General features: G+C 36.6%; 1 protein-coding gene across 4 annotated transcripts in view; it reads left to right on the top strand.

Moving 5' to 3' along the window:
* Positions 1–15,959, top strand: part of FTO (FTO alpha-ketoglutarate dependent dioxygenase) — a 251,281-nt gene that overhangs the window by 98,520 nt on the left and 136,802 nt on the right. For all 4 annotated transcript variants that reach the window (XR_010374246.1, XM_064459373.1, XM_064459374.1 and 1 more), the window contains one exon: positions 12,526–12,650. Coding sequence is in view for 3 of the 4 variants with exons in the window: in XM_064459373.1 (XP_064315443.1) it covers positions 12,526–12,650 (125 nt within the window). In the remaining variant the exon portion in view is untranslated. The remainder of the gene's footprint in view (positions 1–12,525; positions 12,651–15,959) is intronic.

The raw sequence follows: 15,959 nt of genomic DNA, 5'->3' as shown, positions 1-15,959 counted from the left end.
AAGATGAAGCAGTAATACGTGCTTATCAAAGCAGAACACTGTTGGCAAGTTGTAGCTTAGTAGGATTAGTACTTGTTAGTTTTCAAATTGTGTTAATCAAGATAGAAAATTGGTTTTTGTTTGCTAGCTTGTTGTTGAGACAAAAATAGGGACTTCCCTGAGGTGAAAAATCTTCAGTGTGTGCTTAAGTTCATAGTATTTGATTGCTGTATTTTAAAACCAAAATGTTGTGACAATAACAGGTTTTCATAAATTATTATCAAAATATTTTTCCTCATAAGAACTGCTGTGCTTTTAGGCTTTGGACACAGAAATTTTATGTCTAGGGTTTTAATTTTCTTACAATTCATCTAAACTTTCTGCCTTATTTTTCCTAGTTATTACATATAGAGCAACTTACCATATCTAGTGTCCTCTCCAGTATGAAAATAACTGATGGGACTAGTCACAGAAGTTTAAACAAGATGATATCTTATTTCACACTCCAGAACATAATGATATTTTAATATAAGAGTAGTTCTCTCTGTTAATAAACACCTAAAAAAACGTTTTTGTGAAACAGAAAAAAAAATGTAGCACTTTAAGACTGTAAATAAGTAGTAAAACAAATAAGTCTTCCAGCATGCAGTCTTCATGACAGAGTTGTTGATGAATGTGGAAATATAATCAAATTCTTAAAGGGCAGTCCATATCCTAATGAAAATGTTTTAGCTTATTTTTTCCTAAATGAATCTATAGTTATCCCTGAAAATGGATTTCATATATTGAAAAAGATTGTGTAATAACATCCTAAATAAAAATTTAAAAAGGAAAAAAAAACCCACACAAATTCCAGAATCCAAATATTGAAGAGAGACCAGTTGGCTTTGTGTTCTGTTTTGTTTTGTTTTTTTCAAATAATGTGTTTTTTTCTTTAACAGGAGAAATATTTATATATACAACATTAATAGTTTGGATGATTGTTCACGTGGGCTATATGTGGGGACTCTGAATGCTGTGAACTGTGATTCACCCTATAGTGTCATGTTAAAGCAGAATGTGAAGTAGGTAAACAATAACATTAATTGGAGATTTAGAGCTCTAGTATAGCACGTCATGATGTATCTTTTAAGGGGAGAAGTTTTTGTGTGAGAGAGCACATATCAAACCCTGCTCCAGAAATTGCTATTTTTCATTTCTGCAGCAACCCAGAAGATCCAAAAGCTTGCTTTCTTAGGTTAGTGGAGAACATCTCCATTGTGGTATGTACTTACTACATGTCTGTTAAGGATACTTGGCCAGTTTATGTTAATACATCCTTGACATTGCTTCAACTTTTACTAGTGGATTAACTGATCCATCTCAAAGAGTGCAGAGGTGATTAGTCAGACCTTTGACCTCTCTCTTAAGTTGGACTTCGCAGCTGAACTTGAGAACCCATATCCTATTTCACGTGCCTATAGAAGGAAACAGTAGTGAATGGTAAGGCAGGAGCTGTGAACGTGGCAGTGCAGTGTAATAGAACGTATTGTTACGGGATGTCACAGAGTAACAGTGTTTTCTGTTTGCCAAATTGTATTGTCATAGTTTGTGAGCACATTGTGCAAATGTCATAGTTGTTGAATTGCCAGAATCTTCAGCACGTGACTTTAGTTCAGAGGGTAATGTATATTCACAACGATCTGTTGATCATGGTTGTTTTCTTTGTTAGGCCGATGAATCATATGATAAAAGTTTATTTTTCCTCATTGAATACTTTGTCATTAATGAAAATTGCCTATATAATGACTTTGAATATAGTGACGTTTTCAAGTACTTGGCCATTCGGACTTTAAGTTCTTTCTCAAGTATTCATCTATAAATACCTGAATGTTCATGGAAACTGAATATGACAAATTGACAACATTTAGAACTTGATTAGACTCTAAAGAAAAATATTTCCAAAAGGAGTTCTTTTAATGCACTAGTAGATGACAGGAAGTAAATTTTAAAATTTTCTTAACTGATTTATTTTGCCTCTGACCTACTTCCTTGTTCTTTCCTTGTGTATACTTTTAATTGTTGGGTTAATTACTTGCTAATCTTCCTTTTAAGGATGAAAAATGAACCTTTTACTTTCTTTCTCCTGAGGAGATAAACTAGTCACTGAGAGCTTTATTGCTCCCTTCCTACGAGTGTGAAACAGAGCAAAAATCCTTCCCCAAAATCAAAATAAAGTGAAAACAAACCCATATGGGATATCATGGAGTATTAGTGGAAGAAAAATGCTCCTTTGATAGCATGGACTATCATCGTGTTGGTATTTGTCATATCCAGATAGCTGTAACGTTAGATCTCTCTGATGAGAGGAAAACGTGGGCATAATTCAAATCTAAAGTCCAGGAAGTGAAGTGTATAGCATGGTCTTTTACTGGAACACAACTCTATCAAAACAGAATAATCAATAACTGGCATGAACAGGTTTATAAAGCTTAGGTGTTACAGATATATTGCATTCAGAATAACAATAAATAGCAAGAAATGTGACTGAGTTCCTGGCATGATGGAGGTATTCAACTGAGTGTCACAAGAGGGTAAGAACTTCTGTGGAAAGTGACCTGTCCTTGGAAGGGGTGGAGGTCCGCCTGCATGTACCACGGATTAATACTCCAACTCCATGACAGTATATCGCACTCAAGCAGGATGCGACAAACACTAACTGCTGGTGTGCTATCTGTGTTGTACCCTGGTCTGTGTATATCTGTATACAGAGTATACAGGCATATAAACAGAGGTTTAGGCAGAGTTTACTTCAGCTTAATTAACTTTAATTTGGAGGAGGATTGGGTTTGTTCTGAAAAAAGTGTAAGTTTCTTTTGAGCCTACAGGTTTGTAAGTTTGAGCAGATGTGTTAATTATAATGAAGCATTGCCTTGTGTAGCATTATAGGTCTACCTGGACTACTAAATTTGTTTTGCAATTATCTTTTTTTCATGTAAGTGTATGATTTGTGATGCCTGTATATACTAGTAAGACATTCCCCTTTATCACTCATAATAAGAAATTCGTGTCCATATATGGGTGGCATATATATATTACAGGATTATGTAGCTTTATGCTCTAATAAGTAAGTATAAGTGAAAATAAGTAATTGCCTCTCCCCCCCCCCCCCAGCCCGGAATCTATATTTACTCTAAGTACTGCATCTGAAATAGTGACTGTACCTATTATGGGTGACTGAGAGTTAAATCAGTAAACTTCTCTGTATGTTCTCCTTTCTCAGTCCCCCATTTTTAAAATTTGCTAGTATATTGCAGTACACTCACACTGCACACCCTCAACGGCAGGTCATCACCATTTGCATGGCCTATATGTGAAGTGCCTAGCACATGTTTTTATGTAAATATATAGGTAGGTACTGTAACAAAACTGGAGGAGGATAAGGCACTGAAATCAAATTGCCTACTTCTCAGTTGAGGAACAAGGATCATAGCTTATAAAGAGGTTTATTTCCAAATGATGTTTTGATCATCAGCCTCTAGTAGTGGATGGTGATGTCCTCCTTGCTGCTTGACAATGCCATATTCCCATACATTAAATACTTACAATATATCAGGTTCCTATGCTCTTCCCAGGGGCATGGTCTAAATTCTTTTTCTGTCCCTTTGCCATGACAGCTAGTATTACTACTGCACATACGTGATTATGAATTTTATATCTACATAGAGATGATGTCACTGGGGGTAATGAAGCTGTGACAAATGTGACAAAAGTTCATTTTTGAAACAACATGGTGAAAGTCCCATCTCACAAGGATATTCGCAGACCTGGTGCATTTATAGCACTGTGAGGATGATAAAGGCGTTGAAACCCTTGTGTCAATAGAAGATATGATTCAACTGTATGATGTTATCTTGCATATGTACTACATTGCTATTCTGTTATGGCAGACATCTTAGACAAAGCATGCCCACAGGCACTTCTGGACATAATTGATTGTGGCTTGCAGCTTCTTCATTCTGCAGCGTTTAATCCATTCTGTAACTTGGCTTTCTGTGTTTTAAATTATTTCAGTGAAACCAATAACAGTGGGAATATGTCCCAAATTATCGTGCAGCTGTATTTTCACTAGACATTGTGGTAGAAAGTATTGTGGCTAAAGCAGTTAGTGGCCTGATGGCAACAAGTAGTGGCTTCAGTGATGGGAGAAAAATATTGGTGTTCTAAGCTTTTCCATACTAAATAGATGTGCTTTTCAAGGAAATCAGTAATATGACATGTAATTAAACACTAAAAGATAGCCACAAAAAAAAAAAGGCAATAATGAAATCAGAATCTAACACTCACTGTTTTCCATCTTTCTTCATAGTTTGGGGATGTTTAAAAATAATTTTTTATGTAACCAGTAATATTAAGTTTAGTGACTCCAGTTTGTATTTTGAGTGCTACAAAGACCAAGTGTCTGTTTTGGAGATTTTGTTGTAAGTTTGCATCTGTAAATATTTTAAGAGAAGCTTGTATGTAGCTTAGTCTATTAGGGTCAAAACAAAGCCTTGCTTACATCTAGAATTATTTCATTACAATCAATAAAATTATATGAGTATTTACTTCAAGCTAGAGTTCATTTCACTGTTTGTGAGGTGGTCTTACCTACTTCTGGCTTTGAAGGCCATCATTTTTTCCTCCCCTTCCTCCTTCCCTCCCTCCCTAAATTATTCTTAATACCTGATGATGTTAATGTTGATATGCTAGAAAATTATACTTATAGGGTAGCCTTCTGAGTTCTTTTTGAACACATAAGATCATTTGTTTTATGATGCTTCAGTGCTTATTAGAACTGCACATAACTGTTGATGATGAAAATTCTGTCTGCTGGCTAAGTGAACTTGTGCAGGTTGTACTTGGCGTGATTCAGCACTGCAAAATGTAAGCTGCCCAGAGTGCACATTGGTGAAGTGAGTCTTGTGCCGCATCTTAGCTCAACTGATTTCCACAATAGTAGTCACTGAAGCATACAGTGCTGTGCAGTCCTTCAGAACTTAAGTGTTCAGCATAACTACTGTTTGCATGTGACCAAAATGGGAAAAGGGAGGTGTATACAAAGGAGTGAATAATAACAAAGAACACTTTCTGCTTCAGTTCTTGTTCAGAAAACATATGTTCAGCCATGCAGGCAACAGTTGGGCTAAAGAGACACTGTAGATTTGGAAACAAAAGGCATGTTCTTTTCTTGCATTCACAATGTTTTCAAACATATTCACTTGTTAAGGACTAGCCTGTCAGCTGGATCTTCTTGCAAGCATGATTTCTTTTTCATGACTTCTTTCAAAAGCTTTTTCCCCACAATGTTTTACACTTCATATAATCCACTATGCATGGTAGGTCTGCTTTAGTCTTTGTGCTATTGATGATTCAGAGGTGGAGGGGCCATGCTGTGGGAGAATGTGACTAAAGGGTAACCTTTCACTCACCCATACATCTGAAGATGCTAAGCCACTCTTATTCCAGATATCTTGAGTGGTTCGGTTGCTCTTTCTTGATGAGATGGGTTATACTTCACCTTTAGAACACTGCCAAACTGAGCAGTGCATCAAAAATAGTTTGGAAGTGTTGATCTTTTTTCTTTTTTTTTTTTTTTTTTGTAAGTAAGTATTGAAAAATCTTTCAGAGACCTATCTTAACTGCATTGAATTATCCAGTGAAAAAGATTTTTTTTTTTTCTCCACTGGAAATTCATTCAGTTTTGGCATGCCAGAGTAACCAAAAATTACTTGGTCATTATTTCCATTTGGATTCCTTTTTCCTAAATACATGGTTCAAGACCCTAGTATAAATATGCTTATATGGGCATAAAGGCAATGGTTATTTCCAAATAAGCTCTGCCTGGTTTAATTACCTTTAAACTCATATAACTGGAAAATGTACTGCTTGAGCTCCACAGGTATAGTCAAATGGCACAACTTTCTAGTGTAGATAAGAACTAAAGTTTTCTGGAAACGTCTAAGTGATCTACTCTCAGTAGGTTTTTCTAGGTCGAAATACTCATCTATCAAGTCCTTCATCCTTTGTTGTCAGCAGGGAATATCTCAAAGAGAGGCAGGGCTCCCTACATTTTAATGCATGCAGGCTTGTATATAGAGCTTAAGCATATGTCTAACTTAAAGCATTCTGCTTTATAATTGGGTTATGTACTTGCTTAGTTTAGAATTGCACCATTGAATATAATAGTAGGGAAGAATATATTATCTTTGTGGCAATGGTTTCATGCCAGAAACTTGAGCCCCCTTTCCTTTTATGCTACGACAACACAAAAATTACGTCTTTCAAAATCTCTATTCCTTTATATTTTATTTAAATACAGACATAATATTTGACTCAGGCAAACTGTTTTAATGTTGGAAGTGCTCTATCAATAACCAGAGCGTTTATGGAGTTTTATGTCAGCTTGTGGGTTTTTCTTGTATTCTGTTGGAGAATTAGTGTTAGCTGAATTCAGTAGCCTGGGAAATTTCTGTTGATGAATATCCACTGATTAGGATTTCCCACATAAGGCCCTTCAGACCATGAGGATCATTTAGACAACTAGAAAATCCACAGACAAGTAAACTCCATGTAAATATTTTGTAATGGAAGGTGCCAGAAAATACATCCTTGCCAACATATGTCAAAACTGCCAGATCTGTGAGGATGGGGATTAACTTTTTAGCACTGTCATCTTAAGAGCCTTGACAGTGAAACATCATTTAAACATTTTTCTTTGACTGCATATGACTGAAAAGGTGTTAACCATAGATAAAACTAATATAAAGCAGTTAATGATACTGACATATATTCTAAGTCTTCACCTTTTTCTTTTTGTTGAGCTCTGTGTCAGACATCCTTGAGAATGCTACAGCTTTAAAATAAATTGTCCTCTTTCTCAAATGAAATTTGATGATTTGTCTCCAGTCTGATTAAAGAAAGCACATGCTAGTATACTGCTTCTTTTCAGGAATTTTTTGTTTTGTTTTATAGGCTCTTTAAAAGTAAATTATGTTTTAGATGTTGCAGTGATTTCTCCGACTCTCAGGAAGAAAACAGTTAACAATAATTTCTTTCCTTTCAGCTCCCATGAGCCTACCTTCGTTGTACAGTTTGCATATAACAGCTAGTAAGAGTAGAATGTACTGAACCTTAAACAAATCTATTAGGATCGCCATGGCAAGAAACTGGGAAAATGGCAGGAAAAACGAACAATGATTTTGTAAACCCTCCAAAGGTCAGAAAAAGGCTTTCAGTAAGTGTGCAGAGGCTAGAAATCAAATCCCATTTCCTATCATAAGAAACCAGTTGTTTTAGCAGCAGTGGTTAATGTACTGTATGTGAAAGATTTAAGACTAGTTGGAAAGCTTTGCTTCTGTTTTATTAGGCTGCTATTGAAAAGCCAACAGCATAACTTCAGCTAGGTGCTTTGAGATTTCTTAATGGGCTGTCAAGGGCAAGACACCAGGTCTGTGCTATACTAGCTCTTTCCTGTACATTAAAACAACAGGGGCCAAATGATCATATACAGAAGTATGAATTACTTGATGCTTTCTCAGTTCCATATGGTCAGCCATGTCTTTGGCAATTAATCATGTACAGAATCAGTGGAGTGCTCTCTGAAGCATTGAAGTCAACATTTAGTTGTACCTGTGCCAGTGGGGGCAGTGGGGGTTGCAAGCGTAAAATAGCACGATGAAGAGCTGCTGGCGCCGAAGCCAGAGCAGCTGGCTTCTATAAACAACACTTTTTTTTCCTCTTTACCTTTTTTTTTTAACTTTCTTTTGACAAACATGAGCCATTTTTCAATATCATCTAAAACATAAGGGTTGCTGAGTGAAACTGTGATATCTGGCATAGTGGATTAATAAACAAAGGCAGAGAATTGGGTTTAATGTGCCCAAATTACTGGGTGATAACTTAAACCTTACTGGCTGTTTCCATCCTATCAATGAAAATGGGTGCATTTGCTCATATTTTAAGTAAAAATTTTAAAAGTAAAGAAGAAATGAGCAGTGGTTTGTAAGCAATTACTGGCTTTTTTATCACATAGAAGTTATGACATGTTAAATTAATATGGCTTAATAGATTTCAGGTTCTTCTCCCCCCCCCCCCCCCCCCCCCCGCCCCCGCCCAAGGCACAGTGTTCTAGTTATACAGAATTTCATCAGGACACTTCTTGCACTAAGAGCAAAATAAAGTCACAAAAACAACAAGGAAGATACAGAGCAACATTTAAAGCCCTGCTAACAGATTTTACATTTTGTTTTTCCTTTCCATATTAGTTATTATTGAGAGATGACTATTAAAGTAGAAGTGGTTAGTAAAGATTCGAAGCTTATCCTATTTAAACTGGTGGTGAGTAAATTAAATCTCAACTCAGAGTAAGAAACCTGATTCGTTGACCCAATAAAGTGGGACCAAGAGACAAACTGTCCCAAGTGCCACTTCAGTTCAGACTGAAAGCTAATTTGTTTGACAGAATACTAGGCTTCGTGTCTCCAGCTTTACAATGTTTCTCACCTTAAGTCTGGCTCCTCGAGAGGTCTGTATTGAAGGAATGAAAATCTAGCTACAAAAGACTAAAAATGTGCCAGTGTGTTGTGGTTTGGTTTGGTTTGGGTTTTTTTGGCTTGTTTGTAAGCATGTAGTGGTATTCACCCAGGATACATACAGTTAAGCAGGTTAGTGGCCTATTGACATTGAAACATAGTTTCTTTTGCCATGTATCTCAGAAAATAAAAATATTGTAATCTGTTACAATGCCTAGGTTAGCTTTGTTAAGGCTCACAAAAGGTATCTAATTTTGAGTGTGTATCCTGGGTAAATAGTAAGTCTTGGTTATAACACTTTCTATTCAGTCCCGTGTCACTGATATATTTTGTCAATGGGTATGAGGGAAATATTATATTGGTCTTTTAAAATCTTATCTTAGTACCTTTCTTTCTTACATAATAAGAGAATATGGTCTGATGGCTGTTGCCTCATATGTCAGTAGAGCACTAGATTTAGTTCTGCTGCTGTTCCAGGAGGAGGGTAAAGTGTATAATTTCCTAAATACTATCCTTAACATAGAAGACTGGATTGGCAATTGCTGTATATATGCGTAAAAAGCTTTGATAGGTGGGTTGTATGTTGTGTTTTTAAGAGCATGCCATTTAGGATTTACAAGGAAATGCCCTAAATACATTAATAGATCTGTAAGGAGAATTGGGAAAGATTTGCTGAAAATATTAACAGTACTACTTAATAAAGAGACATACTGGTCAGTGAGACAAGAAGTTGCTTCTCCCAAGTGATAAGCAATTTGTTTTATCTCATTGCCTACGTTGTCCAGGATATGTTTTTGCTGGCTCAGGAAGCAGAAGAAAGTAAGTTTCAACAATTTGTAAACATTACCACCCTCAAGAATCTCTGTGAACACAAGGATGAGATAAGACAGGCTGTAGGGCTAGTTATGTTGTTTATTTATTCTACTGTCCTGTGGTCCCAAGTGTGCTGAAAAACACTGAGTCAGTGTTGAGTCCGGTTCAGAAATGTGAAGGCTTCACTCAGCGTTGGGCAAAGGGGACCTCTGCAGGCAATTATCTGTCATTAAAGAACATTAAAAGAATTGAGACACAAGGTCAGATATTCTTTGATGGGATGCGCAACTATAGCGACGTTCAAAAGAAGGTCATTCCTGCCCTTTAGAGCAGGGGTGGTATCGGCTGGGTTTCTGATGGATTTTTATCGGTGTTGATGTGAGGAAATGGCTTTCCCAGCTGATAACATCTTTGACCGAGTTTCTTGAACCCTTGACCTTTATCAGTCAATGTATATATTGAATCCCCTTGTTAAAAATAAATACCAAAACAAGGTATATAGAAAAGAAAACTTTGAAAGGAACATGTTTTATAATATTTTGCCCCGAATCTTCTTTATTTGTTACAATTTGGGATTTTTACTGAGATTATAAGAATAGCAAGTTATTAAGAAATACCTTTATAAAAGCCATGTATCATGTCCTGCACTCACGTTCCAGGTAACCTTATTGCCCTCAGCTCTCTTAGAAAACAAGTAAATCAGTTAAATTGCTATGTATTTTTGTTGTATGTATGTTGCTTAATAGTACTATTTCACCCTCCAGGTAGCTGCAACTGTACTCACAGGGCTCAGTAAAGGAGCATTTATTACATCAGTGTCAACCTATGAGTTTGACTTGAACTGTGTACACCACCACATAAATGAAAGGTGCTAACAGAGGGCTGGGGCAATATAATTGTTCTCTCACTAAAAATTAAATAATTTTCAGTTTCCAGAAGTATAATATTCCTGCAGATGGAGGAGACTTTAGGTAGTGGAACTCAGTACCAAAGTTGCAATTTAGCCAGGCCATCAGAATTCATACAAAAACATTATGTGACTGTGAATACTGGGAGAAATGGTCACCCATTTTCTCTGACTGATAATACTCTAATCACATCCTCTTTTCATCAGAGTTTGACTGAAAATTCTTTAGGAACTATTGGTTCTCCATGCTTTGTGCTTTGGGAATCACTTATATAGGGTATCTTGATATATGTTGCCTGCAAATAACTATGCTTTCAGCTTTGTGAGGCATAGCATTGTTAAACTTGTGGCTTTTCTGCAGTCTCGGAGAGAAGCAGACTTCAACACTATCACCAGTGGATTTCCCTATCCCATTGTAATTAATAAGGCCATCCGAGGGTTCTGAAAGAGAAATCTTGGTGTACTGTGACCTACCTGTATGGCTATAGTCTGATTGTCCTATAATACACAGGGATAAACCTTAGTTATAGTGCTGTGTCAGTTCTTGCACATGGTAAATATAGAAGTTAAAACCTTAATAGGTATATTTATTCTGAATAACAAGGCATGTAACTTTACATGAATTAAAGAATGTATATCTCTTCATCTCATGTGAGTATGTTCTCATATGCTGAAGTTGTCTATCAAATCCTGCTTCAAACTGTCCAGTTGCTGGCCACAGTGAAGTAAAGGCTGTAAGATCAGGATTGTTGAAGTTGGCAGATACTAGAGCTTGTGTAAAAGATGTAGGTCAGTGCAAAGGAAACCCCTGTTAGGGAATCCTTATCTGAAAATACTCTTTGGCTTTTTGTTTGCTTTGTGATGTCAAAGCGGGGTCAAGAATGTGATCTCTGTAGTTAGAGTTTTGAACATATTGGGATTTTACAAGAAAACGTTCTTTTTGATGTGTAAGTCCCATATTATGGGGTAATGCCTTTTTGTAGGCCGACTGATAGTGCTGGGAGATGGGGATGAAGGTGCTTTTTGGTCTTTGTCGTCTGATGTTGGTGTAATAAAATTATTTTCTGTCTCTATGAACCCTGTCATGCTTGTATGCTTGCCTCTTGGAACCACCGTGGCAGCAGCAATGTCACTGCTTACTTTACATAGTTTAAGAAGTGTACAATCTGCATATGAGTCTTTCTTGGGGGGGTGGGGGAAGACACCAAAACAACAACAGCAAGAAGACAACAAACAAAACAAAACAGAAAACCAAACCAACAAACTGTCAGAACAAGGACAGATCTTCCTGTTTTCACAAACTGAAGATGATAACAACCATGTGTGTCATGGAATCCCCAGAGGAATTTTAGCGGTTATCCATTTGGGCAGGGCAGAATGTGATGTGTATGTGATGTTGAAGAGGAGGCAATATGCCATGTCTTTTTGTCATGTTGTTCCTCTAAGAGAGGCCATGCTGAGGGCAGCACATTGCAGTTCTTGGTGATATTTGAGTTGTGTTTTCAAATTCAATTCCACAACTGCTCAGGTTAGAAACATTTTTTGCCTCCTTTTCTGTGGAGTAACTAGGTTTGTGCAAGCATTCTGGCCATTCAGTCGTCCTTCCCAAAAGTATTTAGATAGCCTTATACATTTGGAGAGCATGTGGCCAAAGGTTAGAATAGCAAAGATGATTAAGTGAAAATCAGTGGCTGGTTAAGGCAAGAAATGCAAATAGGGTATCTTCACTGAAGGAGAAGACTGCAGCCTCGACTCTAGATCTCTGTGTGGTGGTTGGCCTGCTGCATGTCCAGTCAGCAGATGTACACTGGTCGACTTACTTACGCTGGTACGTCATCAGAAATTCCTTTCAGAAGATACAGTACAAACAGGCATTTACTACTTTAGCTTCACCAAGGATCAAAGGGGAGGGGGAAATCCTCTAAACGAATGCTATGTTGAGGGAAACATTTCTGATATGACTTGATACAAGAAAATATTTTTAAAAGAAAAGAATTATGTCTTGAGAAAATGAGAGCTAGAATGCACAATGTTTTGTGTTACTTAAAGGAATGAGATTTTAAGGTTTACCTTATGTGCCATGTACATTGATTAAATACCAAATATATGGTGGTCATTTCTAACCATCATTTACTGTATTGATTTGTCAGCAGTGGAACTGTAATAAAAAAAGCTATTGATTTACTGTCCTTATTTGCTTATGGGCTTTTTATTAATTTTACACATTGTTTCCTATTTCTAGATTATAATTTTCATGTGTTTTTTCCCTTTAAGACAAGCCTGGTCCTCTCTGAAGTTGGAAAAGAGGAACAAATTGAGGAACAATGGAATGAAACCATCAGCTGCTTCCTGCTTGTTCTTACTGAGCGACAAAGGCTGCGTAAAGAATGGACAGCAAGGTGAGAAATTTAAGAAAAATAGTAATATAATAAAATTAGAAACACATATATCAAATATACTCCTCTAAATCCAATTCCAAGGGTGGGGGCAAGTTGACATTATTAAAAAAAAAAAAAATAATTTTTACTGTTCAAATAATATTTTTCCTTGAATGGAATAGTCAATGTTTCTGCTTCTGATTTCAGAGTTACTTTGAGGGGGAGAGTACTCCCTTTTTGTGCTTATATAGTGCAGTCTATTCATAATAGCTTGATAGGCAGCATACATATTTGAGAATTGGTATCACCTTAAGTTCCCTAAGGTTTTCCTTCTATTGCTGACAGTATGAGCAATACTCCTTGCTGGCATGCCATGCTAATAGATACGCTTCTTGTCTGCTTTCTTCAGGATCCTCATATTTTCTCGTGGTGTCCTACTGGTGTTAGCTGGGTTGTGTTGGATGAGATTGGCATGGATGTACATATTGCTGGAGTTTGCATCATGTGACTATCTTATTATACTTGAGTTCTTAAATCAAATGTATTGCCATGGTAATAACTCAGGTGAAGTTGTTAACAATTTAAAAAAATTGTTTGTTTTTATTTGAAAAACATTGTGTTACTGTAATGTAGTCAGATGAGTGCATTTCAGAAAGTACAGCTACATCATACTTCTGGTTCTTTCAGAAATGTGTGAATTCAAAAAGAGAATTTGCACTGTAAGCCACCTTGTGTCCTTCTCTTTAGTTGCTAAATGAGTTGATGTCACCCCATTCACATCTATTTCTAAAAGCTATAGATTTATATTCGTTTAGTAATCTCTTACGTTTTCTTATTTATGATAGTTACATAAAATATCTAAGTCTATGAAATTTTTCTACCAAATGTACAGCTTTCCTTTAAAACCAGGAGATGTCCTGTGCTTACAATTAAATACAGCTTCTAGTCAAAAGTATTTTTTAATGATATTTTGTTAATCAAAATTAGCACTTAATTGGCATGATTGTTTTACCTGCATTAAATGATCTCATTAAGGGAGTAGTCCTGTGTTTTGTTAGTGTAGAATTTTGGAAATTTCTTGAAAATTCTGTGAGATTGACTTTAAAAAGTTAATTGCAGATATTGGGTCTGACACATGAGTGGCTTTGCTGATCCCAATAATTAGAGTGAGTGGACTTGAAACATTTTAGAAGCTTTAGATAAAAATTAAACATTATTGCATAATAGCAATTATTATTACAGATTAGAGGCTGTGTTTTATAAGTCTGTTCTTATGAGTATGGAATGTTTATTTTTATACTAATCAGTTAATATCTCAGAGTGGAAAAGAGCTTGGTAAGATAGGCTTACAATGTTGTCAGTATTATCATGGGGGGTTTGTTTCCTACTTTTTGAGGAATTTAAGGGATTTTTGTCTGGGGAGGGGGTGTTGCCTTCCATTACCATGCTTACTAAAAAATGCAAATGGTTTGGTTTTTTGGAGGAAGTAAATTAAAGCTTTTCCATGGGACACGTGAATCTTTGTTGTTAACCAGAATAGAAAGCTTCCTAGAGACAGGAAGAGGCTAAACGATTCTAATGAGTGGACTATCTTTTTACTGTTTGTTTAGTATAACAATGATTTCCTAATATATGAAGTCATCGGGAATCATGGTGATCGGGACTCACTTAACAGTAATGTGGTTACAGTGTTTCTGCTCACAGCATAATCAGAGGCTGGAGCCAGCATTGCAGTTGTAGACATAGTTTAGTCTCTGACACAGAAACGCTGAAGTTCTTGGGCGGAGGTGGGGAGAGGCACAAGCAGACAAAGTGCAGGCTTCCTTAAAACTAAACACCTGAAAGAAAATTTCAAGATCATTGTGCCTTGAAAGTTCTGAAAGGAAGTGTCCTTTGAGTATTTAATATCCATAATCCTTTTTCTTTCTATTTGATGTTTCCCATCCCGGTGACCTATCTGAGAGTCTCATCCATATGATCTGCATAAACAGACTGTTACCGTACACCTCACTTTACTTCATCAAAGCTTCAGCTAGATGTCGGGAATGAAGCACTGGCTGTGGGTAGCCATCAAGCATACGGTGGTGAAAGTTATAAAACGTCCACCATGGTACTAGCAGGGCTGCCCATGTTTTAGAGATCAGTCTATTGTGTACTTTGGAATTACATGAGAAAAATGTGCTTGGACAGGAAATAATTAGCACTTGTCAAAGGGCAGGCAATAGGTTACAGTATTTTACTTTCAACAGGCTATCAGGGGATCAGCTAGATTAGATAATAGAATTTTTTTCCTCTGGAAGTAAAATACAGATGACTCTAATTACCTTACATTGTGCGTTAGAGAGTACATTATGAACAGTACAACTTCAAGAAATTTAGGTCAATGAAGGGGGAGGGCAGCTGGCAAAAACTTTACTTTGCACTTGGTCTTTGTAGATTTGCGTAGGCATTCTGTTCTTTCCTGGGTTTTATTTGTGTCATTGACACCTTAAATAAAATAAACCAAACTGTTAATACAAACTGATTCAACTTTTAGAAATTTAGTCTTTCTCTGAGAAAGGCATCTGAACTGTTTTGATATGTGTATGTATCTACTTGGCTAAAGCATGCCCTTGCATTATTTGCTTTAAGTTGTATCAGTGTTTCTGCATATTAACCAACTGAAATGACTCTTTTTAAGTTTTTATTTCAGCTCCGTAGTCCAAAACATGTGGTAGAGCACTTAGTGTTACAGCTCGCCATTTCATATACTCAAAGATGTCATCAGTATCTTAAGTACTGAGCAGGTCTTCTAGGGATTCAAGTTGTTCTATGTTGAGTGGTGGTGATCCAAAATACTTCAGGTAGGACTCAATGAATGTCCTCTAAGTGTTAACAGAAATGGTCCAGAGTTTTTAAAGCCCCAGATTTGTTTATACTGCATGATAGCGCCTGATGGACAGGTTCTTATAGTTGTTAAAGAGCTGCTCTAGCCCTTTGAACTGACCCCGTTTTGACCTCTGCTTATAGAAGGTCACTGTTCACCTTATAAAGTAAGGGGTACCGTAGATTCTACTGTAACAAATAGAGGGTAAAAGGAACAGCTGTGAATTTTGGACTAACCATGCAAACCTGTGTAGACTTTTTAGGGTCACTGTATGATAATGAAAATTGTTACCGAATTATATGGAAATTTAACAGCAATAGTGGGAAAGAGAGGGTGGAGTCTAATGCATTAGGTTTGATAAATGAAGTGTGAAGTTACCCATCTGGCTCTAGACAGCCCTCTTTTTCTCTACGAAAGTGAAACATTTAAAAATAACCATGGTACATCTAGAATCAATGACCCAT

This window comes from Phalacrocorax carbo, chromosome 8 (assembly GCF_963921805.1).
Source record: "Phalacrocorax carbo chromosome 8, bPhaCar2.1, whole genome shotgun sequence".
NCBI lineage: Eukaryota > Metazoa > Chordata > Aves > Suliformes > Phalacrocoracidae > Phalacrocorax > Phalacrocorax carbo.
This window is presented reverse-complemented; position numbering and strand designations above follow the sequence as displayed.